At 37.6% G+C, this 27,262-nt stretch overlaps 3 protein-coding genes across 3 annotated transcripts; 1 reads left to right on the forward strand and 2 right to left on the reverse strand.

Moving 5' to 3' along the window:
• Positions 1-1,816: 1,816 nt before the first annotated feature.
• Positions 1,817-4,564, forward strand: LOC137948725 (uncharacterized). The gene is made up of 2 exons (XM_068794876.1): positions 1,817-1,931; positions 2,916-4,564. Exon 2 carries the CDS (start codon positions 2,970-2,972, stop codon positions 4,203-4,205), a length of 1,236 nt encoding a protein of 411 aa, XP_068650977.1. The 5' UTR covers positions 1,817-1,931; positions 2,916-2,969; the 3' UTR covers positions 4,206-4,564.
• A 759-nt stretch (positions 4,565-5,323) lies between these two features.
• On the reverse strand, positions 5,324-10,513 carry LOC137948211 (uncharacterized). Its single transcript, XM_068794211.1, has 9 exons — positions 10,447-10,513; positions 8,542-8,783; positions 8,263-8,467; positions 8,018-8,108; positions 7,756-7,901; positions 6,787-7,030; positions 6,580-6,684; positions 6,107-6,494; positions 5,324-5,969 (listed from the first exon to the last, which is right to left on the reverse strand). The coding sequence occupies exons 2-9, from the start codon at positions 8,759-8,761 to the stop codon at positions 5,482-5,484; spliced, it is 1,887 nt and encodes a 628-aa protein (XP_068650312.1). The 5' UTR covers positions 8,762-8,783; positions 10,447-10,513; the 3' UTR covers positions 5,324-5,481.
• Positions 10,514-12,743: 2,230 nt separating this feature from the next.
• Positions 12,744-26,648, reverse strand: LOC137948210 (indole-3-acetaldehyde oxidase-like). Its single transcript, XM_068794210.1, has 10 exons — positions 26,456-26,648; positions 24,258-25,937; positions 23,886-24,145; positions 23,613-23,819; positions 23,231-23,449; positions 21,999-22,964; positions 21,794-21,889; positions 15,057-15,155; positions 14,028-14,217; positions 12,744-13,262 (listed from the first exon to the last, which is right to left on the reverse strand). Exons 1-10 carry the CDS (start codon positions 26,592-26,594, stop codon positions 13,045-13,047), a joined length of 4,074 nt encoding a protein of 1,357 aa, XP_068650311.1. The 5' UTR covers positions 26,595-26,648; the 3' UTR covers positions 12,744-13,044.
• Between the last annotated feature and the right edge of the window lie 614 nt (positions 26,649-27,262).

Genomic DNA, 27,262 nt, shown 5'->3' on the forward strand with positions numbered 1-27,262 from the left:
TATTAGTTGGACTTAGTCAGATTGGGGATTCGCATAAACTCGTCTCAGACTCGAAGTGAGTTGGGGAACTCATTGAGAATAGAAGGGGCGAGTTTAAAATTACTAGAATTATTACTTTTCCAAGCAAAGGGGTTGGAGTCTAGATAGGGGACTTAGATTACTCAAAGTTTTCATTTTTTTTTCTTGGGAAATATTATAATGAATTATAAGGGTTTAGATATATTTTTTTTGTTACTTCCTAATAAAAAATAAAAAATTAAGCAGTCAACTAGTCATCTCCCCAAGTTCCCATTTGGCAAAGCAAAAACTATTTCAACATAAATGTTACATCCATATTCATTATTTTCTTCATTTTAAGATACGAATTTTAAATAATAAAAAGTCATCCTTCATTCTTAAGGCATGGAGTAGGTACTATAAATTAGACTTATTTCTGTCAGAGTGGTTTCGTCCACTCTTGTAAGCGGTAGTTTTTCGCACCTACCAGATCGGTCTGTTGGGTTGTATTGGCTAGCCGTGTCATGGTATCAGAGCTGGGCATCCACGTCCCGCATTCGAATCCCGTAAGAGGCGATCAAGAATGGGCGGGGTGGAGTGGTTCCGTCCAATATTGTAGGCGATAGCTTTCTGCACCTAACAAATCGGGTCTCCTCCGTTGCACCTAAAACCTAACACGTATCACCTGATACTTATATATACCCATTGAGTAACATAATAAATTAAAATAAATATTTATTACTTAATTTGTTAAGTATATTTAGCTGAATCCACCATTTTCTTGTTGAAAATACTACACTATTTATATAGGAACATAATTTACTTTAATGTATTTAAAATAATGCCATGATCTTCAGTATACTATTAAAATTAATAAGTAAACACTAGTCATGAATACATGAGACAAAAATAGACATCGACCAACAATGCATGAAATAGAAAATAAATAAACAATAAAAATAAATTAACTAATTATTAAAATCAAATTTGATGGTTTAATTAAAAATTGGGTGTATAGATGAACTTATATCCATCATAATTTTAATAAAAAAATATTTTTTATATTTTTAGTTATATTTAATTTCTCCCCTATTTTTTTTTATAAATAAAGTACCATTAATCTAGTAGATAATTTATATTTAGACCTTCTTGTAAGTTGTAGGTAAAGATGACAAATTTAGGTGACCCGATCCAGACTTCACCCAGTTATTTGACCCAGAATTGACCAACCCCATTCTATAAGGGGTCACGTCCAAGTTCAACACAAAGACTTTGATTTCTAGTTTAATTGTTCAAAGGTGTAGAAAATTGACCAAAAAAGCATAAGTAAATATATTTAATTCTTCATTTTTCCTTCAGTTATTAAAAAATTTAAAAAATTTAATATTATTTAATTAAATTTATATTCATTATAAATAATTATATATATATATATATATATATTAATTTAGTAATATAAGTGGACTCGTAACTGGCGGTTGTGGCATAAATGAAAATATCATCAATTTACGTAACGAGAAACGACCGACACCAGGCACCAACCGCATGTGCTGCGAATTCTTAAACATTCCCTCGTGATCGTAACGCCACCGGTACCAGACGCGGCATACGGTAATTATAACGAAAACTCGTCGACCTGTTTTGACACCTGTCTTGTTAATGGCGATCCACGTCGAGACTTCCTATATACTGCTTAATTGATGTATTGACGCATGGCAAAAAGCTCGTCAATGGGTCCCACTTGACGGGTGGACAAAGTCACACCCGGAGAGTATAAAGGAGAAAGGAGTTTTCCAACCTTCTCAGCCGAGCTCAGGAGCAACTTCCAGATTCGACGCGGACTGGGGCTTCGTGAGAAGACGTGCGAGAAGGGGAGGGAAGAACCGAGGAACCATTGCCGATTCAGGCTTTTCTTTGAGAAAATTTTGATCGAGGTTTGGTATCGAGCTAGTTTTGTGATTTTTGTATTTTTTAATTCGGTAGATATATCTCCTCCTTGATGTTTTTTAAAGCCGATGTCGACTGCATGAAGGTTCTCTTTTGGATGATGTTCCTGTTCTACGATTTATCCTGAAACGTTTTCTGCTTTGTTAATGTTTTGTTTAATTTGTCAGCTACATAGTCTCCTTGATGATTATTTAATCTGATGGTGACTGGGCGGAGGTTCTGCTGTGTATGATGTGTCTGTTGGTTAGTTGTATTTTGAACTGGCTTCTTGTTTTGGAATTGTTTACAAGATTTATTTCGTGTTGCGAAATTTTATATTTCGTTCAACGGTTTCTCTGGTATTGAGAGGTGGATTGCAAGAGGTTAATTTGACTGTTGGTGTCTGAGATGGTTTCAAGCACCGGTCTTTATTTCTCTTCCCTCTTATAAATGCAATGTTGAGGATGATCTGATAAGTTCCTCGTCTGTTAAGTGGTGTAAATGTCTTAAGATTGATTGTCTTATTCTGCGGAAATGGACAAACTCATATATGATGCTAAAAGGAAAAAAAATGTGTATTGGTTTGTTTGATGTATTCTGATCCTTTTACTTTTGGAAACACAAATAATGGCAAAAAAGTATCTCGTTATCCTTTTGGAAACTATTAGTTTCCTGTTTGGAACTGTGTATGTGCCTTTTCTTTTTAGAACAGGAATTTGATTTTAGAAGTTACTTCTGCCTGGTTCTTTTTTGGGTTTTTTTTTTTATGGTAATTTTTTTGGACTGATGATTGCACAATAACGATAAAAGCAACCAGAAATGTGACTCCTTATGGTTCATTGATAGATATGCACCTCTTACTCTGAGTTTGCGTGTGGTTGTACTAGTTTTACCAATGGAAGCAAGCAGACTTGGGAGAGATATTCCTGAGGATTAGAATTTATGAGGATCAATGGTACTAACATCAATATTTTTGCTGTGCTTACTGTCAGGCACAGTCGTGAGTGATTAGAATTTCTACTTGCACTACATCGAAACCTTGAGAAATGGATTCATCGGTACCTATCCTTGACGGAGATGAAAAGGCTGAAAAGACAGAGACTCACTTCAAAGTTAAAAGCGAGGAAGATGTGGAGTTTGACGTAAAGGCTAAACCTGTGGAAAAACATAAGATAAAAGATAAGGATGATGAAGACAAGCAACACTCTGAAGAGGAAGAAGTGAAAAAGAAGGAGAAAGAGAAGAAGAAGAAGACGAAAGATCGAGAAGGAGAGAGTGGGAATGAGAGAGAGGATAAAAAGAAAGACAATGAGAAGAAGAAGACGAAGAAGAAAATGGAGAAGGATGGTGGAACCGATGTGAGGGAGAAAGAAACCAAAGGAGAAGAAAAAAGCAAGCAGAAAGATAAGGAAAAGAAAGACAAAGAAACTGAGACTGAAGACGAGAAAGAGAAAGAGAAGAAGAAAAAGGAGAAGAAGAAAAAGGAGAAAAGTGGAGGATTGGATGTGAAAGAGAGTGAAATTAAAGAGGAAGAAAAGAAGAAGCAGAAAGACAAGAAAAAGAAGGACAAAGAAACTGAGACGGAAGAAGAGAAAGAGAAAGATAAGAAAGAGAAGAAGAAAAAGGAGAAAGGTGATGAATCAAATGTGAAGGAGAGTGAAATAGAAGGGGAAGAAAAGAAGAAGCAGAAGGAGAAGGACAAGAACAAGAAGAAGGGCAATGAAGCTGAAACTGAAGATGAGAAAGAGAAAGATAAGGAGGAAAAGAAGAAGAAAAAGAAAGATGAAGGATCCGAAGTGAAGGAGCGTAAAATAGAAGGGGAAGAAAAGAGGACGCAGAAAGATAAGAAAAATAAGGACGAAGAAACTAAAACTCAAGAAGACAATGACAAAAAGAAAGATAAGAAAGAGAAAAAGAAGCACAAAGAAGAGGAATCAAAGGATGCTGGGAGCAAAGAACAACATAGGGCAGGAGAGAAAAAAGAGAGTGAAATTAGCACAAGGGAGATAAAACTTGCAGCAGAAGACCACATAGAGGAAACAGAAAAGAGTAATGAAAATGTGGAAAAGAAAGAGGACGATAAGCTTGAGGTGTTGAAAGATGAAGACATTGGCAAGGAGAAAAAGGAAGGAAAAGACCAGAAGCGGAAGAAGAAAAATAAAGTTGAAGAAGAATTAGAAGGTGAAAAAGAAAATGAAGAAAAGGGCAAAAAGGAGAAAAAGAAGAAGAAGAAGAAAGATAAGCACGAGGACGTAAAAGATGATGAGGTGGACAAAGACTAGAAAGACAAAAATGAGGAGAAGAAATCCGATGGGAAGGATAAAATCAAGGAGGTCGGAAAGCTTAAAAGCAAACTGGAGAAGATCGAGGCCAAGATAGCATCTCTGCACGAAAAAAAGGCTGACATATTAAACCAGATTAAAGCTGTTGAAGGGGGAAGTGCAACAATGACCAGTGCTACAGTGCCAATCTAACTGATGAGCATGGAATTTCTTTTCCAAATATCATGAAGGATATTATCCTTCGGCCACGGGAATAACTCTGTACTGTAAGTAGTTCAATATAGTATGAAATTATGAATAAAAATGTTGTAAGACAATTACCCGTAATGAGAAGGAAGAGATGTTACAATACCCTTAGTTCAGAGAAGGTCTACCATGATTTTTTATTTTTTAGATTGTGGATTTCCGATTCAAATGAAGTTGATGGTATCGTATGCTTATATTTGATTCAGGTTTGCATGCATCAGTGCTATAAGAACCGGATCGATCATCCAACATGTGGAGTTGTTGGCTTTTGTTCCAGTCGATGTAACTGGCTTTTAAAAAAGAAAAGAAAAAAAGAAAACTAAACTGATTTTTTCAGATTACAGTTGTGCTCTCAATCGAGCTACTTTTCTCTGTTGCTAGTCTAAATAGGACTAAATAGGAGCAGGGTCAATGAAAAGCAAGAGTGGGTTAAATACGTCAACACATCCTGTGGACATGTTTCTAAACCTCTCTCATCCAAGATTTCATGCCAAAACTCTGCGTCCCTTTTGAGACAGCACACGAAAGGGCGAGGGAGAGACAGAAAGGCAGACAGAAAAGGAAAATCGGAGAGAGTTTAGCTCCAGTGATTTGCTCTCATTTGTGGCTCCGCAACTCAACTAAAAGATCTCCCAACCATTTCCAAGTAAATGTAACAGGTTTTGTTTCACCAAAAGAAGAGGTGAGTAAAGATTTGAACTCATTCCTGTGAACGTCCAGAACTCAAAAAAGTTCTTTGTAGCTACAGAGTCTAAAGAAGCAACCAAATGGACAAACTTAAAGCAAGATACGCCAAGCTATATATACCTCCTTTGCTCCCAGACCCAGCTGAGGATAACCTATGAATAGTAATAATGCTGAACTTAGAACTATTGCATTTAAAGAGGACTTTTCCATTGAACTAGAACTATCATACCCCCCATTGCTAGTCCCCGAAAAATTTTCGGGCAAACATAAATAAAATTAGAGGGTAATATTAGGATTGAAAAGGAAATAACTGAATGCAGTGTTGATCGGTAATTCATGATCTCTACCTAGCTGCATTGGGTTTTGTTGTCAGTCCGAACCCGTATGGGAAGAGTGGGTCGTAATGTGCGTCGCCCACATTCATGGGGAGCTGATCCACAGATCTGAACCAAGTGCGGGAGAGTTTGCCGGAGAATCCATAGTCACCAAAAAGTACATCTACCACACCTTGACCTTCGGTTCCGGGGAGCCAAGCAGCAACTATGGCGTCCATTGTGGAAACATAAGGTTCAATGACAACAGGTCTGCCAGAGATGATGACAACAACACATTTGACAGCTCCGCAAACATTCTTGATTGTGCTGGGGCCAGGGTCGGGAATTGTCAAATTCAAGCTGTCTCCAAAAGTTTCAGCATAAGTATGCTCTCCAACAACCACAATGGCATAGGAGAAGTCATTGTTCCTAACAAAGTCAGAGTCAGGGTTCTCCATGAAGGTAACTTTTGTGGTGTGATCCACAGTGTCCTTCACAGCATCAAGGATCGTCGTGCCTGTGTAGATGAATAAGTAGAAATAAATGTACTATGTAACAACAGATTACAAGGCAATAATTGGTGACAATGAAATGGGACACAACATGCGTCAGCCAGTTAATTGTGTTAGGGAGAAAAGATTCAGATATATTTACCACTGGTGAGGTCATTTCCACTGAGTCCTTGCCATTCTATTGTCCATCCTCCACACTGGTAACCAAGGTTGTCAGCATGACTTCCAGCAACAAGGATCTTGGCCGCTTTCTTTGGCAGGGGCAGTAATGGCTTGTCAGCTGATTTCCCATTTTTCAATAAAACTAGTGATTTTCTGACAGCTTCTCTTGCTAATTCCCTGTGTTCTTTGCTACCAAGCTGATCAACGAAGCTATTATCAGCTAAGGGGTTCTCAAAGAGACCCATTGTGAATTTGACACGCAAGATCCTTCTCACTGCATCATCTATTCGGCTCATGGGGATGACATTGTTTTTAACTTGCTCGGTCAGATCATCAATGAATTCGGTATAATTATATGGAATCATAACCTGCAGGAGAACCATGACATGACGCTGTGAGTTTTTTCGTTCAGTATTAAGATTCATGATGTCTCCCATTGTCCATGCCACTAACCATGTCAATACCAGCACCTACTCCGGCTTGGATAGAATATGAGTAGTTGACACCAGGTGGGGAGGTTATTCTATCAATACCTTGCCAATCTGAGATGACAAAACCCTGAAAGGCAAATAAATAGAAACCAAAACATAAATTAGTTCCAGGCAAATGAGGTACTACTGATAATGCCTTTTAAAAAAGACCAAAAAAAAGTTAATTTACCCTGAATCTGAGCTTGTTCTTGAGTATGTCAGTGACAAGGTCACGGTTGGCATGCATCTTCTCCCCATTCCAGCTAGAATAAGAGACCATGACAGTAGAAACACCTTTGATGACAGAATTGTAGTAGGGAGGCATATGAATGCTCATGAGCCCGTGGAAGTCAATGATGGTATTGTTCTCATTGATGCCATTGTGCGTCCCACCATCACCAACATAATGCTTGGCACAAGCAGCAACTTTGTTACTGGATACACAAAAAATGATTGATGAGAGGAGGAAACTGATAATAGGCTGAATATTCAGCTTATTGGCAACGACATTTCCAAAAATAGTAGCAAAATAAACAGATGTTGCAAAACCACAATGGATGGAAGTAAAAACAGTTGGGCCACAGATGGACAGTGACAAAAGTTTGCAATATGTTGGCCTCTACCAGGGTATCCACTGGGACAGCTGGAGGGCTACAGATAAATATGCAATTTGCATCAAGTCCTTGAGGGTTTTATAGGTAATAAGAAATGGTAGAATACATGGAATTATGCTTTGCCTTTATGAACTCTCCACTCATGACTCGACCAACAAGAATATAAAGCTTAGCTGAACCAAAAGTGATTTTGGAGCATAACCAACCAGCTACAAATATGAAGACAAATTAAAGATTAAAAAAGAGAATAGAGCTTAGAAAGACCCATATGTCGCTTTCATTTCGAGAGGCCTAGAGGCCTATAGTCTAAGCCATCCACGCATGACTCAAGATTACGGTAACTAAAAGAGCAGGGGAACAATAAGTGATCATGCCATAAGGACTAATACCTAAGAAAATGAACCAGGTAGACAAAGAATACCAAAACTTAAAAAAATTATTAAATGGATTTCCAGCAATCCATTCTACAAAAAATATGACAAACATTGAAATTCTCTAAAAAAATTCAGAGATGCAGTAGAAAATTTTGGATTGCAGCATCTTACTTTCCAGCAACATAAGGAGCACCCAGTCGGGAAGGAGAAGGAACATCACCCTGCAAGCCAGAGATAATCTCTGTCATCTCCCGGACCACCTTGGGATCCTCGCTGTAGCTCTCATAGCAGCGGCCCCACCTTGGATCTCGACAGACCTTTAGGAGAAATATGTAAGAAATATAGAATTACAATAAACAAAGAGCCATAGATAGGTAACATGCAGTCAAGTTCCAAGGGTTTACAGTAAATTAGAAGTAGTTCAGTTCTTTACCGCAATACATGGAGCAAAAACATATTGAATCCCTGTAGCACGAACTTCAAGAGCAGTAGCAGCTCCGATCTTCTTTACAAGTTCAGGATCTCTGGTATATACAAAATTTTAGGATAGTTTATGTTGTTTACTCTAGTACATAGTAAGCAAAGAGAAATTTACTCCTAGCTCCACCATCAATTAGAAAGGACAGAACTAGCCAGCTATTTCGTTATCGACTGTAAAAATTGAACAAAGATAATTACCTAGTAGCACCAAGTCCAACATTATGGGGGAATATAGTTGCTTTATAGACATTGTTATGGCCATGAACGGCATCAATACCATAAATCATGGGAATCCCCAACCGGGTAGACAAAGAACCCTTTTGGAAACCATTCACCATATTGATCCACTCATTTGCAGAAGCTTTAGGAGCAGGTACACTCCCTCCGCCACTCAATAAACTCCCTACATCAACTTAATTTTAGAAAAGATATTGCAGTTTAAGGAAAGAAATAAGTCAAATTGGCCTTGACTATTACCAATGAAGTATTTCTTCATAATTTCAGGAGTTGCAATTGATCGGTCAATTTGTGTCATCTGACCAATCTTTTCGGCCAGAGTCATCCTCTTCAAGAGATCTGCAATTCTAATGTTAATAGGCCGCTTGGGATCTTTGTACTTCAAATGATCTGCTTCTCCTAGTGAAGCCCAGCAACATAGTAATAGAACTCCCAACAATGGGATTCTGAAGTTTGTCATCTCTAACTTAAGCTGAACCCACCTGAGAAACCATAGAAATCAGAATGCAGATCACTGCTATATTTGCCATGTTATTGTCATTCAAATAGAATCCGGTAGAAATATTCAAATTTTCAGTATTTATTGAAATGAATAAGGATGCAATCACTTGCCAAAGGGATACTTGACAGTAAAAACTATTAATGACATGGCAGGCGAAGAACTGTAAAGAGCAAAGGAAGCAATGGAGAATACAAAATGTTTGCAAATATGGTAGCAAAACACGCTGGAAGCTTCAAGGAACAACAAAGAAATATCTAATGCTGGGATTGTTCCTTGAATTGCAGCTTATAGATTTGGAAATACGATAATAACATTAATTAAAGTATGAAAACAAGAACAATCAGAAAAAAAGACAAGATAAATTTATCATACTTTTAAGCTCCAGATGCCACAACTAAAACAGAACTCTCACTCATGCTTCAGGAACCTCAAAAAAATAAGAACACCAAAAGAGAAGAATGATATCTGCTAACCCTCAAAAGCAGAGACCAAAAACAGCAGTGGCAAAACTCAGTGTCAGTTCCAGTGTGAGATACGAAACTAACAGCAATTACACAAGTCACAGTTGTTGAAATAAATCTCAGAGTTTTGAAGACGATGATACATTGAAGAACTTAGAGGGGCAAGATAACTAGATAATTTCCACAATATGCTGAAGAGAAATAAAGAAGTAGGATATCTAATCCTTCCAGAGCTAAAATTATATATGGGAATGAGAAAATTTGTGAAGAGATGAAGAGCAAGACAAAAATTTCAAAAAATATGCCAAATAATAGAAGAAACCTAGGTAAGCTGGAAGATGAACTTTTCTAGAAAAAGAGCTTTCAGAAACAAGGCACACAAATAAAATGATAAAAATATGAATGTACAAATTTAATCGGAACTAAATAAGACACGAAACTCAAATAACACAGGGAATAGAATATAACTCATTCACCAGTTCCACCTCAACGTTGATATACGGTAAAAGCTAGAAATCTACTAGAATACCCAAAGACGAAAAATCCTATAAGCTGAAAATAATAATTCTCAAGTTAAAACCTCTGAAATTATAAGTTCCTAAAAAGATCATACACCATCTTGTTGTACCTTCCGAGTAAAAAATGCCAAAAACAAATTCGCTAGCACCCAAAACAACATACATTACCATCTAACACGCCAAAACCTTATAAACCTTTCGCTAACCAACACCCTAAGCTAAAACAATCACGAAATGCTTGCACATCGCACAAGAAAAGTCACAAAAAGAGAATAAGATTCCATATAGTGACTTCCTCGGAAGCTACCAAACGTGAGAAATCAACAAACCGCAATAAATAATGAGATCTACAGTCTTCAATATCAACAAATCGTCATACAACACCTGAAACAGCAAAATCACTCTAAAAATACTCCAACCACCAAGATTAGAGCCGAACGAACTAAAAACAGGGAAGCAACGAGGCAAACAACATCATCATCAACAGAAAATAATAAAAAAGAAGATACGAAAAGTGATCTGTACAAATCATTTAATGCTAGAATATCGTTATAATGATATCAATCACAAACTTCAGGAGCTAAAACAACATAGAAACAGTCAAGAAGCCAGCGCATTCAGTAATCAAATGCGGAAAAAAAGAAGAAAAAGAAGAGAAGCTCACAGAGCGATGGGAGAAACCCTCTAGAGCTTCAGCTTCCTTGTGACGCTTAGCTGTATCCGAGAAAATCACTCCACTCTACGTATTTATAGTATCAACTATGAAGCAGTAAACTTCTTCGTGGGAAAAAAGAAATGCAGATTTTCCAGCGTAAATAATAAAAAAGATATTTTTTTATTTTTTAGTAAATAGGAAATGATGATGGGAGAAATAAACAAAGAAGATAAGGCACATGGCACGAAAGGACTAATAATGACTTTGTTTTTATCCATTTTGGAAAAAGCTGCAAAAGATTTTTCATCAAAAGTCGCCAAAAGCTGCCGCAAGTTGAATATATTGTTGCACCACGCGTTAAATTTTTAATAAAATAATTTTAAATTCACATTAATTATATTTTCCGTAAGACAAAAAAAATAGTTCGAATTCCATTTAAACAAAATAAAATATAATAATAATTTTGTCTGCACTCGGAAAGTGCAAATTAGCGTTTTTTAGTTTTTTAAGTATTTTTAAATTTTTATTTTTAGATTTATTATTTAAAAATTTACATTTTTTTAATAAGACAGAGTTAGTTGAACCTTGTTTAATCGGACTTAGGGGGGGGAGGGCTCCCTTAAAAGTGGTAAGGAATGGGACTTTCCTTTATATTTACTACATTGAAGGGAAGGGGTCCTTACCCTCTCTCCAACTCACCCTAAGACTTTATTTAAAATATTTAAATTTTATTATTATTTAATTTTCCTTGCTACGTGCTTACTAAATTATCTAGAATTAAATTTTATTTAAATATTTAGTATAATATCAATTAACCAAATAAATAAATCAAAAGAGCCGTCAAAATGTTACCGTTGGACATAACCCTAGGTTACATATTAAAAAAAATTATACGTCACATGTAACGGACTTATGGCGATTGGGTAATATGACATAAAACAGGCGACTTCTGGTGCGATCGTTTGAAAATGGAGTACACGATACGAGTCGGCTTATGTAAATTATCGGGGAGTGGAATCTAAATTTCGGTGCTGCCACGTGGGAAACACGCTACTTGTGGTTGGTCAGTTGGGCTGTCAGATTGACTCGGATATGAGTGCCAGTCGCCTGATCCATTGAGTTAAAGTAAGTCCGACTGAGTTGACCCGTGACGGGTGGTGAGTCAATTCAAAATTTAAGGACCCAAGGCAAGTTTCAATTCCGAGTCATAACACCAATTGACAAATCTAACAAGTGTTAGGCATATTGGCCAATATGTTTCCCTAAATGAGTTTATATCAGTTTATGCACCTTGCATTGATTAATATAAATTTTGATACGTATTGATCGATATATTATACATTTTGGGCTATTCGTATTTTATCACATGAAGTCGATATTATATTGATTCTAAATAAAATAAATAAAATAAGAAGATATCATATTTGAAACTTTGTATTTGTCTTATATTGGGTTAGATTCTTTGAGGGTGACAAGTTAGTAGTAGTGGGGAGGAGTAAAGAGGTTTGAAATATGACCATTGATAGCAACCTTGAGAAATCAAAAGAAGAGGACATGAACTCCATTGAAGAGATCAGCCATGACCTGTTCCATTGCTGTTCACATGTCTCTAAGTGGATCCCATTTTGGTCTTTTATCAAAGTCAATTATTTGAGTTGGCCACATGGATGTATTAGTTCCATGTCTTCATTACATTTGATACGTACACGTGGTTGAGTTAAACGTGGAACCTAACTTGACCTGATCTCTCCATTTTTTTTTATTTAGAAACCGATTTTCGAGATGACTTTAGCTGAGTTGAGATGAAGACCCACTGAGTCAACACATTTGAGTCAAAACTAAGTAAGTATGTTAACCTGATTGTAATCATGAGTTTGTTTGACTAAGTATGATCTTTCAAACTGATTAGTCCATCTCAAAACCTGAGTCAACTCACTGGAGTCTCAAGTTGATACAACATGATGCTTCCATGCATCATGAAAGATGTAGTAGTACTGATTGTTGCTGTTTTTGCTTAATAAAAAAGACTTCCCAACAGAAAAAAGGAGTGCCAAGCATTAATCCAATAGGAAAAGAAAGCATTTCAAAGAACAAATCTTTTTTTGCCTCTAAACCAGAAGTCTCTTTCCAATATTTAGGTTATGAGAGAGCATGAAAGAGAATGAAAAGAATAAATATCCATCATTTTTTATTCTTGACAGCAGCATAACTGACCCCTAAAGGTATGTAGAATTGAGTTAAAATTTAAGAGCACTTAGCATTTGTATCATATTTCAGACATACGTTGATAACTATTCCTTGCCGGATTCTTTTTCATTTTCTGGGAGTTGTCATTAAGGCTTGCTAATTAATGCAAAGCGAGCTGCTGTTTCATAAGAGATGCAGCTCAAGCAATTGTTTATCCTCAGCACAAGTCAAATATTACAGTCTCAGCTCATGCCACTCTGCTAATCTCAGGCAGCCACATACAGCTTGGAGGCTTCGAGCTTAGAACAAGGCAAGAGATTAATCCATTATTTTAAGTAGGGAGCTAGAAGGCTTTGAAGCCAAGCAAGTTATTAGAGCCCTTGTACAGTTGATACATGCAGAGAGCTTAAAATAAAAGTTTCATACATGAGAGAGCAAGCTTTCTAAGTACCTTTCCACATTATCCAGCCCACAGAGTTCTTTCACCACAGGCATGGTAGCAGGGACATCCAGATGAAAACTTGAAGATGACTCATCTGGGTCCTTCAAGGAAAAGAGCTCCTTCCGGGCCTCTCTAATGGCTTCTCTAGTTGCACAATGAACTGAGGCTGCTAGTAGTAATGGTGGTTCTCCAGAAGCTGTAGAGGCAAGACCAAAAGAATAACTTAATTTAACTTAATAACAATAAGAATATGCAGGATCACAACTATTTAACGAAGATAAGATTTTTTAATCAAAGAAATTTAATGATTGTATATACATTGGAGCTATAGTGTATTTTCACAAGAACACGAAGACCCACTTTGTATTATACCAGTGAAATGGCACAATGATTGTGAGTTTAATAAGTCATCTGTGGTTTGCTCTGTTGCCTGTGACTATGGTTTTTCCTTTGTTATTTTATTAGAACAGGTTTATACCAGAACCCCATTGGCCTAGTGAAGCTCGAACATGAGACCTAGAAAACCCCACAAGACCACGGAGCCACAGCTCTAGTCATGTTTGTTACAATAGTTATTAGAAAAAACCATATCGAATAATTACGACAAGAAACAACAATTAATAAAGCAGTCAATTATTGTAACAAGCACTGGAAACATGGCCACCTCAAGGAACACTATTAAGGCAATGAATCTTATAATAGAGAATTCTGAAGTAGAAAAACCACAGACATCGAAAACACCACCTACTTTTCCAAGTGCAGTGCAACTGAACAAGAGAAGGAGCAAAAGGAACTCTACAGCTTTTCCAACGCAATCAAACAGTTCCTAAGATTTTTTAAGTATCTCACATGATTGTGTAGTTTAGGCTTGTTCCAGTTTCATAAGGGCCACAGTTAGAACAAGTAAACCAGAAGAAGATATAGAGGAAGAAGGCTGGAGTGCTGGAAGGGATGCCTCTACCTTTGGATGAGAGAACACGTTTCTGGTGATGCCCACTGTTAAGTAGCTCAACATTGAAATGTCTTGGAATGGTGTCTACTGTTGGGATTTTGTATGTCCACGTCCCTTCAGAAAGAACAAATCCCTCTGAGTTTGCCGAATACTCTTCAAACATGAAAAATCCGAGTCCTTGCACAAAGCCGCCTTCAACCTTTAAGAATTTAATATATTCAGGCCCAATATAGAAAAGAGCAACTACAAGAGACCAAGATTATCAATCGGCATGGTTAACAAGTAAGACCCCATATAGCTAGCCTAGGTCTTTAATGGGCTGTGTCAGACCCAGCATCAACAAAAACCGAGGCTTTATTTTGACTCTCCAGAAATGGTGCATGAATTTATGAGAATCAATTTCAACGTCTGATCTAAGGCCAATTGATAGATCCCTGAGTGGAAACCTAACCTCTCTATTCAACAAAACCTTAAATGGTACAATCAGAATGCTTTTTCATTCTTATATTATAATTTCGATTCAGTTTTTTAACAGAAACAGGTTGAGTCTTCTCAAACTAACTAAACTAGTTCATGAAAGTGGATCAGTTGCCCTGGAGTCCAATTCTGTGCCAAAGGTCTTAAGCAGCAAAACGAATCCTACTGGCAAGATATCCTAATCTTGGGTGTTAGTATATATGCCTAACTTTGGAGCCCCAAGTGTACCGAGGACCCCCAAATCCAGAGTATATCACAATGTCTCCATGACTCAAGCCATGCTTGGCCACAGACAGCCAAGTTCCATGCCAAACAGTGCACATTCACATCTTCAGTATGGCCATGTGAACTACACGCAAGCATACTGAGGACCCATCTATAGATGTTGTAAAATAAACTAACAGAAGTAGCTAAGTACATACAATGACTTGAAAACTGAGAACTACATGCATTTCCATGCACTGATACTTAAATGATTACAGTTGTAATCAGGCAGGAAATTCATAAGATGCAACAAAAGAAGAACACTAAAAATGGATAAGTTAACTTGATCTTCCCTACTTGTCCCACGTCAACTGCAGGGTTCAGGCTTTGCCCACAGTCATATGTGATATCAGTTTGCAAAATCGTGGTAGCACCTGTAAGAAGATCAGTCTCCACCTTTGACACCCAACAAAATTTTAAACAGTTAGTGCCCTCATTGAAGCAATCAATGAGCATAAGAAAAGCTATTATTAGTTTTAAAACTATGACTTCAAACACAATGAAGAGTAAAACATAGAATAAATGGAACCATTAGTGTCAACTTAGGAAACATAGTCGGGCTAGTTTCCCTAGTCATTCTAGTCATAACTCTCGAGTCTTCAAATTAATCCACTCTGATGTATGGGGCCCATGTTGAGCCCCTTAAGTATTTTGTTTCTTTTGTAAATGATTTTAGCAGAGTTACTTGCATGTATCTCCTGTAGAAGAAATCTGAAGTTTTTGATGTATTTGTGAAATTTTTCAATGGCATAAAAAATCAGTTTGGCTCCAATGTTCATAGTTTTCATATGGACACTGGCATTGAGTTTCTCAATCACAAGTTTAATTCATTTTGTGCTTTATATGGTATTACTCATCAAACTTCTTGCATATATTTTCCCCCCAAAAATGGGGTTGTTGAATGAAAAACAAACCTCTTCTTGAAGTTACTCTTACCTTATTATTCTACATGAATGTTCCCAAAACTTTTTGAGGGGATGCAGTGTTAACATCATGATTTTTAATCAATCGTCTGCCATTATCTGTTTTGCAAGGACAAGTTTCTATGCAGGTTTTAAAACCACAATATAAACTTTTTTATGTTCTTCTTCGCATCTTTGGATCTAAGTGTTTTGTTAATTTGTTTAATAACTTTATGGGTAAATTGTTTCCTCTCTCTATTAAATGTGTTTTTCTAGGTTATTCTCGTCATAAGAAAGGATATAAGTGTTATGATCCTATTAAACATATATTTTTGCTGATGTTACTTTTTTTTACAGCACTCCCTATTTTGAGTCCTCTACTGATTTATAGCCGACATCCGATTCTTCTCTGGATAACCCAATGCCTATTGTCGTTATGGATGCACCAAACGGAGGTTCCTTTCTGCAACATCCGGTGTACAACGGGCGTTCTCGTCGTCTATTACCAGCACTAGAGGTCTCTAACGTTCTAGCTCACGAGTCCGCTCCTCATGACCAACCATCTTCCTCTTTGCCTAAAAGTCTAGTCCCATCTGATTTGGATTTGCCCTTTAGTCTTTGGAAAGGTAAAAGATCATATACTTCTCATCTCATATAGAAATAAGTGCCCTTGATTTCTTGTCATCCTCTCACAAGTCATTTGTCTTGTCATTATCTATGTTTCCTATGCTACATTCAATGCAAGATGCTATGGCTTCGCATAAGTCAAAAGGAGCTATGGATGAAGAAATGGATGCTTTGGTGTGTAGGGGGACAGGGAGTCTTTGTGATTCACTTAACATGGCCATTGTAGTGGGATGTCTTTGGGTGTACACAATTGAGTACAAAACAAATGGAACCATTGACCTTTACAAGGGAAGATTGGTGGCAAAGGGGTATACCCAAAACTTTGGTGTTGATGTGTTTGAAACGTTTTCTCCAGTTGCTCGACTCACCTCGGTCCATATTTTAATTTTTGTAGCTATTAACAAAAGGTGGTCACTGTTTCAATTGGATGTTAAAAATGCCTTCCTATATGGTGATTTAAAGGAGGAACCTCCTAAGTTGCTTGGGGGAGAGAGGGAAAGTGTGACCAATTCAAGAAGACTATCTATGGACTTAAGCAAAACCCCAAATGGTTTTGAAAAATTCAGCATTGTGGAGATGCAATTTGGTTCTTACAAGAGCCATTATGACAATTACGACATTGTTTTGTCTGGGAGTGACCTTGAAGGAATTGAGCAAGTAAAAAAATTATTTGGTCACACATTTTCAAACAAAGAATATAGAAAAATTGAAATATTTCCTTAGTATTAAGGTGGATCGAAGTAAGCAAGGTGTTATTTTATCTCAAAGAAAGTACATTTTAGATATGCTGCAAGAGTATGGTCTCTTGGGTGCATGATTGATGGATACTCCAATGGAAGTCAATGTTAGTCTTCGTGATTCTCAGAGTCCTATACTCAAGGACAAAACACAATATAAACATCTAGTTGGTAAATTAATTTATGCCACTATTACTCGGCCGAATATATCGTTGTAGTGAGAGTGGTGAGTCAATTTATGGAAAACCCAAGGAAAATACACTTTGAAACTACTCAAAGGATTCTAATGTATTTAAAAGGTGCCCTTGGAAAAAAAGGTCTTTTATATACCCATCATGAGAAGATTCATATGTTGGGATATTATGATGCAGACTATGCTGGGTAGAAGGTCCAACACTGGATACTATTGTTTTGTTGGTGGTAGCTAAGTAAGTTGAAAGAGTAAGAAACAAGTTGTAGTGGTTAGATCTAGCACTGAAGCAGAGTATAGGGCGATGGCCACATCGTTACCAAACTTATGTAGGTGTGTTAAAAAAGCTATTGAGGGGTATTTTGGTCTTTTTACCTCAACATATGTTACAAATCTCTATGCTATCTAACTCTACATGCTTTATTATATCTATAGACTGAATTTCATGTAATTTGGCTATGTAGAGTACGAGATACAAAGAGTTAAGTAATTTAAGTGCATAAGGGGCATTTTTTTAAATGTACTAAACCCAATTATTAAATAGAGAGGGGGGGGGGGGGGGGGGGGGGGGGGGAAGGGGGCGGTTGTGCAAGACAGTCTTGGAGTTCTCTCATCCCTCTCTCCTCTCAATTTCTCTCTTTTCTCTCATCAATTTTCACTTTTTTACATGGTATCAAAGCAGTAGATCGCATTTGGGAGCCCTTATTTGTCATCAGATTACTCCATTGAAGGGCACAAACTCCTAGAAGATGGATTCTCAAGTTTTGTGCCTGACTGGTTGGTAAAAAATCTAATTTTTCTGATTCTTTCTCTATGATCACCTTCATGTTGATGGTTCTATTGCCTATTGAGCAGTTCTGATGTATATTATTGCCCCGTGAGGGTTTGATAGGCTAAACATAACCTGTTTCTAGGATTGTGCACAGCCCTACACTGTCCCCTTGCTTGTGTCATCCTACCACAGGCTTACGTCAGCCCTAATTGGGTTGTGTTTGGGACTAAGTTCTTCTAAATTGGAGTATTTGGTATTGTGAGAGATAATTTGCGGTGTACACATCATCTTGTCCTCCTAACCCTAATTTTTGAAGTGGGGCCCACATACTTGGTCCACACACAGTGTTTTGGGAAGTGAAATGAGGGTTGATTTCAATATTATTCTTTTGATACGGCTGACTCAGATGAGATTTATACTTCATCAAAGGAAGTTAGTAACTCTGATGGAAAAGACACTGTTGACTTCGAAAAAGTTCTATGGACCAAATTATCTGAATTGAGCTAAGTCTATCAGAATGTACTTGAAAGCCAAGAGGAAGTCAGCATATATTGGAGATGATCCTCCAACCTCTATGAATGATGATTGGGAAGATGAAGACAATCAGATTATGACATGGATTATCAATAGAATTGATTCCAAATTGAGGAATCAAATCATGAACTGTGAGACTTTGAAGGCCATGTGGGTGTCCCTAGAATCACTGTATGAGAGCAACTTATCTTAGGTGTATGAGTTGTACAATGACTTCTTTGGTCTTAAGAGGGGTAGCAAATCTGTTACCAAATACTACAGTTAGTTTCTGGGAGTTCGACAAGAGATTAAAATTTATCATCCGTTTACTGCAAATGTATTTTAGTGATGCTTGCCCAACTGATACGATTCATACTAAATGAAAGATTGGAAGGAAATGCAGGAAAGAGCTGAATCAGTTTTGCCAGAAATGGATGACCGAATCGTAAGTGTCACTTTAGAGGTGAGACCGTAGAGTGCTATGCATGTAATGTATTATCTAGCTCGGATTATATTATTTGGAGAGACACTTGCTAGATAATACATTACATGCATAGCACTCTATGGTCTCACCTCTAAAGTGACACTTACTATTCGGTCATCCATTTCTGGCAAAACTAATTCAGCTCTTTCCTGCATTTCCTTCCAATCTTTCATTTAGTATGAATTGTATCAGTTGGGCAAGCATCACTGAAATACATTTGCAGTCTCTTATCACATGACTAGTTTGTTGCTTGAGATTGTTTACTCCAATAATTGGTGACTTTGTCCTATAACTAGTTTATTTGGTTATAAGTATTTCCTTTCATTTATTGATGATTTCAATAAATGTACTTGGGTATATCTCCTTCAAGAGAAATCTAAAGTTTTTTATGTATTCCAAAGTTTTTACAATGATATAAAAATCAATTTGCCACTTCTATTCATGTTTTGCATACTAATAATGGCCATGAGTTCATGAACTAGAAATTTGATGTGTTTTGTCAAAGTCAAGGAATTATACATCAACTTTCTTGTGTATTTACTCCACAGGAAAATGGAGTGGTAGAACATAAAAATCATCATTTGTTGGAAGTGGCACGCATAATGTTGTTTCATATGAATGTACCCAAGTCATATTGGGGTGGAGTTGTTCTTATTGCTTGATTTCTTATCAACAAGATGCTTTCATCAGTCATTGGGGGTAAAATTCGTATGTAGGTTTTACTTCCTTCTGCTCTGTTGTTTTCTGTGTCATCATGTGTTTTTGGTTATGTATGTTTTGCTCATGTGTTTGGTCCATCCAGAGATAAATTGTCACCGCGTACAATTAGGTGTATCTTTTTGGGGTATTCTTGCACACAGGAAGGATACAAATGTTTTTATTCATACACAAGAAAAAGGTTTGTATCTACAAATGTTACCTTTTTTTAGGATACTCCCTTCTTTGCGTCTTCTTCTTCAGATGTTGTTCTTCCTTCTATACACAATAAGGAAGGCATTGTACTGACAAAGAGGAAGTATGTAACAAATATGTTACAAGATTATGGGCTATTGGGAGCTGAACCAATTGACACTCTAATAGAAGTTGGACACGACCTTCACGATGACAAAAGTGCAAAACTCAGTGATAAGGTAGTGTACTAGAGATTGATTGATAAACTCATGTACGCTACAATTACTTGCCCAAATATTTCTTTTGCAGTAAGTGTAGTATGAGTCAATTTATAGAATACCCATGCAAAATTCATTTGGAAGCTACACATAGAATTTTGAAATACTTGAAAGGATCACCTAGAAAATTGATCACCTGAAAATTGAAGCTTTTTTTTATGCCGACTATGCTGGTTCTAAATTGGACAGAAAATCTACTACTGGATATTGTGTGTTTCTTAGTAGAAACTTGATAAGGTGGAAAAGTAAAAAACAGAATGTCATAGCTCGGTCCACTACTGAAGTAGAGTATAGAGCAATAGCTCATACTGTCTATAAATTGATGAGGGTGAGATTTGTCACACAAAAATTGGCTAGATGAGCCCATGACTATGTATTGTGATAATCAACTAGTAATATTTATCGCCAAAAATCCAAGTTTTCATGAGAGGACAAAACACATAGTGGTGGATTGTCATTTTATCTGGGATGCTATAATGAAGAATGAAGTAGTCACCCCATATGTTCGTTGTGAAAATCAGCTTGGAGATGTGTGCACCAAGGCTTTGGGAAAACATGAATTTATGATATTCTGCAACAAGCTGGGACATATATGCTTCTACTTGAGAGGGAGTGTTAAAAAAAACTACTGAGGGGCATTTGATTATTTTATCTTGGCATATGTTACAGATCTCTATGTTCCCTAACTCTACATGTTTTATTATGTCTATAGACTGAAATTCATGTAACTTGGCTATGTAGAACGGGAGATATAAGGATTTAAGTGGTTTAAGTGTATGAGGGCATTTTTGTAAATGTACTAAACCCACATTAAATAGAGAGGGAGTCGTGCACGATCTCCAACGAGACTCAGTTTTTGAGTTCTCTCTCTCTCTCTCTCTCTCTCTCTCTCTCTTCTCAATTTCTCTCTTTTCTCTCTTCTATCTTCATTTTTTATAAGATGAAATTAGTTCTTGTTGAGTTTGGGTCTCACATTCCAGAGCCAATAGTTATGAAGTGTGAAAATTAGGCTACTATCTTTATAGCCAGTAATCCAATATTCCACAAGAAGACTGAACACATAGAAGTCAATTGCCATTTCATTAGACATGCGGTTATGCAAGGGAAGGTCGTTACTCCATAGGAGGAGTCCTCCGAATTACTTCGTGATGTGTTCAAAAACCCCCTTGGAAAGCGTGAAGATTTGGTGTTTTGTGACAACCTGGGTCTATTTTATATTTACTCCCTTGTTTGAGGGGTAGTGATAAAATACCGTTATAGGGTATTGTGGTCATTTCACATACTTATATGGGTCTCATCAAGTTACAACAATCTAGACTTCATATTAGGACTCTAGTTTTCAATTTTCATTGATTCTGACTTGTATTTATGAAGTTTTTTTTTTTTTTTTATGAAAGACTTGTATTTATGAAGTTATGAGTGTGTTTTTAATGAAGAGCAGAATTGTCTTTTCATTATATTTTTCATTTTAAGTGAGATTACTAAAAGCGGGTCTCCATTTTCTAAGCCCTAATTCAACGCAGCCAGAAGTGCTGCTTCTCCCCATTTCATGTCTCCTTATTTTCTCCCTTCTCCTTTAGTCCATTCAATATTCAATCTTTTCAAAAATATCTGCATCTACAAAATAGCTTTGAACTCACCTCACTAATAGCAGCACCATAATTTAAATATTTCATGGAACTATAGTCAGGGACCCAATAAGTACTTGCTGATAGGTTCACAGATTTTAAAAATGCCTGTGAAATATGAAAGGGAAGACATTAGTCGGTATTAAGTTTGAAATAGTAGACATTGTAGTAATAATAGTGAAGATGATTAAAGTAACAATAAAATAAAATCCATCACCTGGGAGATTAATGAATCCCAAGAAAGTTCACTCATTTGTTCCTGCAGCTTTTCCTTTAGAGGCATTAGTCTATCAACCAATACCTTGCATGAAATCCTTGCTGCTTCACAACTAGACTCTGAAGTGGTACTCCCAGCAGTGAAACCTCCTTGCACCAAACTCAAAGTGTCTGCCTGAACAACCCTCACCCTTCCCAAAAGGTCTTGACTACCATCTTCCCATAGCTGACCGAGAGCAAAAGCTGTCATCTGAGTCACTTTTGTCCAAAGCCCTTGACCCAATTCAATACCCCCAACTTCAACCACTATTGACCCATCATTAAGAATACCAACTTTCGCTGGAGTCGGTCTCACTAAAACTTCATGCACAATGGGAACACAAGAAATTCCTCTTTTTTTCCACTTGCTACAAGAATTGAACTGTTTGGTTGCTAAAATCCTCGGTTGAAAACTTGAAGTTACAGCCAACTTATCCAAAACCATCGGCAATGTATACTCTACTGCCTCTCCAGCACTACCTTCATAAAACATCTGAAGGCTTTCAAAGGTATGAAGGTTCTTCTTTCTTATAGAATCAGCGTCCAGTAACAGATTAGATGCGACATGCTCAATAATGCACTCTGCAATATAAGATCCTTGTACCTCCCCAGGACCGCGCATGGCAGACTTGCTAGAATGATTTGTTTTGCAGATTTTAATATCAAAAGAGAGAGCACCCCAATTGTACTTTTTCAATGCACCAACTAAGTTTGAAGGCATTATTGGGCTAATATCTTCAGATATCCCAGCATTAATTAGAATACCAACATGCAGAGCAGTGATCTTTCCATCAGATCTAAATCCAACATTATAGTTTATTTTCATGGGGTGCCGACCTCCTGCCATAATCATATCAGTTCGGCGGTCAAGATATGCTCTCACTGGTCTCTGAAGCTTGTATGCTGCAAGTGCACATGCGGTTGCCACCTGTCAAGTCATCAATAAATTAAGTATAAAATCTGACAAAACAAGGGTGTCAAAATGAAGGATGTATCAGCACCACAGATTTAATGGATTTACACATGGCGTCCTCAGGCGCTAGAAGCAATGTGGCACCGATCCATGGCCCACAAGACAAATGCTATGGTACCTCACAACCAATGGAAAAACGTGCAGCTTTCTCCTCCAATCATGGGTAAGAGTTGTCTTAATTTAAAAAGAAAAGAAAAAGAAAAAGATAAGTAGAGACTCACCGGTACCGCTCTCATGGCTTTTCCACCAAAACCTCCTCCAACCCTCCTTGTAATGACACGAACATTGTGGTAAGGAATGCCAAGGCAAGAGGCAATTACACCTTGAGCATTCTCGGGAGACTGATTTGAACTATACACAATCATGCAATTATCTTCATCTGGTATTGCCAGAGCTGTTTGTGTCTCCATGTAGAAATAGTACTGCGACCCGAGTTTGACCTGAACTCTCCAAATGACAGGACATCAGGTTTATATACTCAAATAGAGAAGTATGCTTTTTTCCTTTCATTCTTTTTTGAGAAGAGAGAATTTATAGTTTATGTGCTTGTATCCAATCTAAAAAATGGAAGCATTTGGCTAAGAGAATCTTGTGTTTAAGTACCTCTGAGAGAATCCTGTGTTCTGCTTCTTCCATTCCATTTGAGAAATCACCTACAGGTTTGGGGCATAAGAAAGATGGGGTTTCAAAGAAGCTTGACCTTTCAACCGCCTCTTCCACTGTTAAAATTGGTGGCCCAAGGTCGCCAGTGTCATAATCCACTATAGCTTGACTGGCTGCCATATTGGCATATCTCTGTGTTTCTGCAATCTGAACCAGTCATTTGATAAGCCTCAATTAGGGAGGTGAGAAGAGGAGAGAGTCAAAGAGAGATACCAGAAAACCAACTGGCTGGCCAGCATATAGAGTATGATCATCAGCAAAAAGAGGTTCGCCACCAAACATACTTTTGGCGCCGATATTGGCCCCTGATTCTGGAATATCTTTAGAAGTAATAACAGTAACCACTTTTTTGGATGCAGAACCAGGCTTGAGCTCAAAACCCTTTACACGGACCAAAGGTCGTTTGCTGCAAATAAATGCTCCATGAAGGCAATCTTTTGGAGAAGGAATGTCATCCACATACACAGCTTCACCTACATTTGAAAATGATACATAAACATATTAGAACATATACAGTACAAACAGGCTGAAATCATGGTATTTCCAAATATTCTCAACAAGTAGGAAGAATTATAACAGAAATACCAGAAGCTTGTATCTCAGCGGCTACTTTCTTAGTCAGTTCGCCTACTGGAAGATACTCTGTGCTGACTTCCACTGCCTGCTTTGATGATATTAATGAAGCAGGTCCCATCACATAATCTTTATTGGAAGCTTGATCTATTGATCCATCAGTAATGCCAATATGGCCTTCACTTGGTCTGCTATTATCAGCAAGAGTAACAGATTTATTTATGTGTGATTGATTCAAGATGGGGAAAAGAAAAGAAAACAGAAACCCAACAGCTAAGCTCATCCTGTAGGCAGGACTAGTTGTACCCTCGTCTGGAATGACTGTAGCTTTAAGTAATTTAATTCCCTCAAGCAAAATATCCACAGTGGCATGCTTCCCAATAAGAAACTCTTCAACTTTCCTTGCTCTAATTGCATGTTTAGTTCCATAAGCCCCAAAAGCCAATCTCAAGTTCTGCAAAATATGATCCCCTGATGTACCGCATGTAGAAATCTGAGCTAAAAAAGCTGCATTAAGATAAGCCAATGCATTTCCTAGTGGCCGTGAAGCCGCTCTATAGGTCTCAAACAGTAATGACCCACCCTCTGATAATGAACTTCCTAAAAATTCTTGACTGGGGATATAGATGCTTAAGAGTAGAACTTTGGAATCCAAGGAAGGCCCATTCAAGAATTCCTCTAGTGTATGAGTCACTTTTTCCACACCTGTATAGATAGTTATAGATGAACCAGATGCAAGAAGAATAGTGGCGATATCTGATGGAAATTTATCCCTTTGAGCCAAAATTAAATTCCCTCCTAAGCTTGCACTATTTCGGACAAATTCTGATGCAACCTTACTCATGTGATCGGCAATTTTTTTGAAAATGGTATCCTGTCCTTCCTTCAACACTCTAATCAACTTAGAGATTGTGACCCCAGCACCAACTTCAACTCCAGAGCCATCTCTTCTAATCATAAGCAGCTCAGGTATTTGTCTGAGATCTATATACACATCATAAATATCTTGTTCGTGGTAAACACCAGAGCTTGTGTTACCAACAAACAATCTCACCTTATAACCACTTTCACTTTGTGTTTCAAGCAGGCTGTAAAGTTCTTTAAGACTAGTAGGACTAAACCATTTGACAGAGGTACCCGATGCAGCATTCTTAGAATCACAATATCCAATTTCGTTCTTTAAAAAGTCAGGGAATGTGGAGACAGCATTGGGGCTATATAGAGGTAGTTTATTTACATCTGGTATCTGATCCTTTCTCCAGAAAGTATTTAAACCCAAATCCTCCATATCAACATCGTGGGCAAAACTCTTACAAGCATCAAGAATGGGTCTGTAACCCGTGCACCGACAGAGATTTCCTGAAACTGCGCTCTCAGCTTCGATTGCTTTAAGCTTGGAAAATCCAGCTGGTGAACCTGGCCGATGGGTTTTGTCAGAGTCAACAAGTTTTGAAAAGAGAGACATGCACATTCCAGGAGTGCAGAATCCGCATTGAGAGGCAAAAAAGCCTGAAAATCTTTCATGAATTGAATGGAAACCATCTTTACTGTTTCCAAGTCCCTCAGATGTAGTAACTGAACAGCCATTAATGCTTATAAGTAGAGTGATACAGGAACTTATGTTGAAATCTTCAACTTGATCAAGCACAGGATCATACTTTGATAGAAGAACGACACAAGCTCCACAACCACCTGCCACATAAATATTAATATCTACAACTCATAAGTAACGATTACTCAAGTTTCAAAAGAACAGTTTGCAAAAACTCGCAGTTCCTCGGTCCATTTCAAGTGTCCTTCCATGCAACAAAAGCCAACAATTTTTTTCAAAAAAAGTAAAATTGAACCAACCAACCAACAGCTACCACCAAGAACTCACAGAGATCACGAGAGTCACGACAAACATACCAAGCAAAATAGACCACACTAAACTCAAGATTGGGTAGTCAAATCGTGAGTCATGCTTAGTGATGATAAAACAAGATGGAAAAAAAGCGCTTAAGCAGGCTGGGGAAAACACAGCGCCTAGAAAACCGCTTAATAAAGTTCAGCATTCACCAAAGATATAAAAATGTAAGAAACCAATCGCTACTCTTTCGATCACCCTCATTTACACACAAACACCTGACTAAGCAAAACAGACAGAACAAAGAGATCACAAACGAACAATCAAAATACCACGTATGAAAAGAAAAAAAAAGCTGCAATACCTTCTCCACATCCAAGTTTGACTCCTTTATAACGGGTTTCAGTCCTCAGAAACTCCAGCAAAGTAGTAGATGGGTCGAAGTCCTCGAGCTCGAATCGTTCCCCATTAACAGCAAAGACCAGCTTTCCCCTCCTCTCCATGGAAGAAATTCCGAAACCAAAAGTCCCAGCTTTCTGTTCCTGACAAACCGAGGAATGAACACCCCCAGGCGGGGTGATAAGAATACCCACTCCATGCTTACCAAAGATTACGCTTTCGTCCCTCTGATTCAATGACCTGAATGTGAATTGACAATTTTTCTTGAAAATTGTGTCGTTTTTCTTTTGTCTCTTTCCGTTTTCTTTAATCCTTCTGCGAGTCAGAATTCAGAAGAAGCCGGTCGCTGCTGACGCTAACAGACGCTTCATCGTCTGCCGATATGACGCAATTGGCCCCTCCATTTTCTTAAACGTGCTCGTTGGCGCTTTACTGGGTTCAACATTAAATTGTCCAGGTTCTTAAACAAGTGCTCGTTGGCCGTTACTGTGTTCAGCCGTTCAGCTCTGCCAATATGTTTGGATCGATTCAATTTCGTTCACCCGCTTCCGTTGCAGATATACTGATTTTTTAAAGAAAATCTTAACTCTATACCTGTAACCATGGTTCTTCGACTTGGACCCAGATTACGAACCTATGAAACTCAAGTGGGATGCGTTTCAGGAAATTTATTTACGATTTTTCAGGCAAAGTTTGACCCAAAGATTCTTTCGATTAATCCAACAAGTCAACAAACCATGGTTCCACGCATCCGAACCACATATGAGACAAA

This window comes from Aristolochia californica, unplaced genomic scaffold (genome assembly GCF_029961685.1).
Source record: "Aristolochia californica isolate CCGP_79_NKW_82.1479 unplaced genomic scaffold, dmAriCali1.0.hap1 SCAF_13, whole genome shotgun sequence".
Taxonomy (NCBI): Eukaryota; Viridiplantae; Streptophyta; class Magnoliopsida; order Piperales; family Aristolochiaceae; genus Aristolochia; species Aristolochia californica.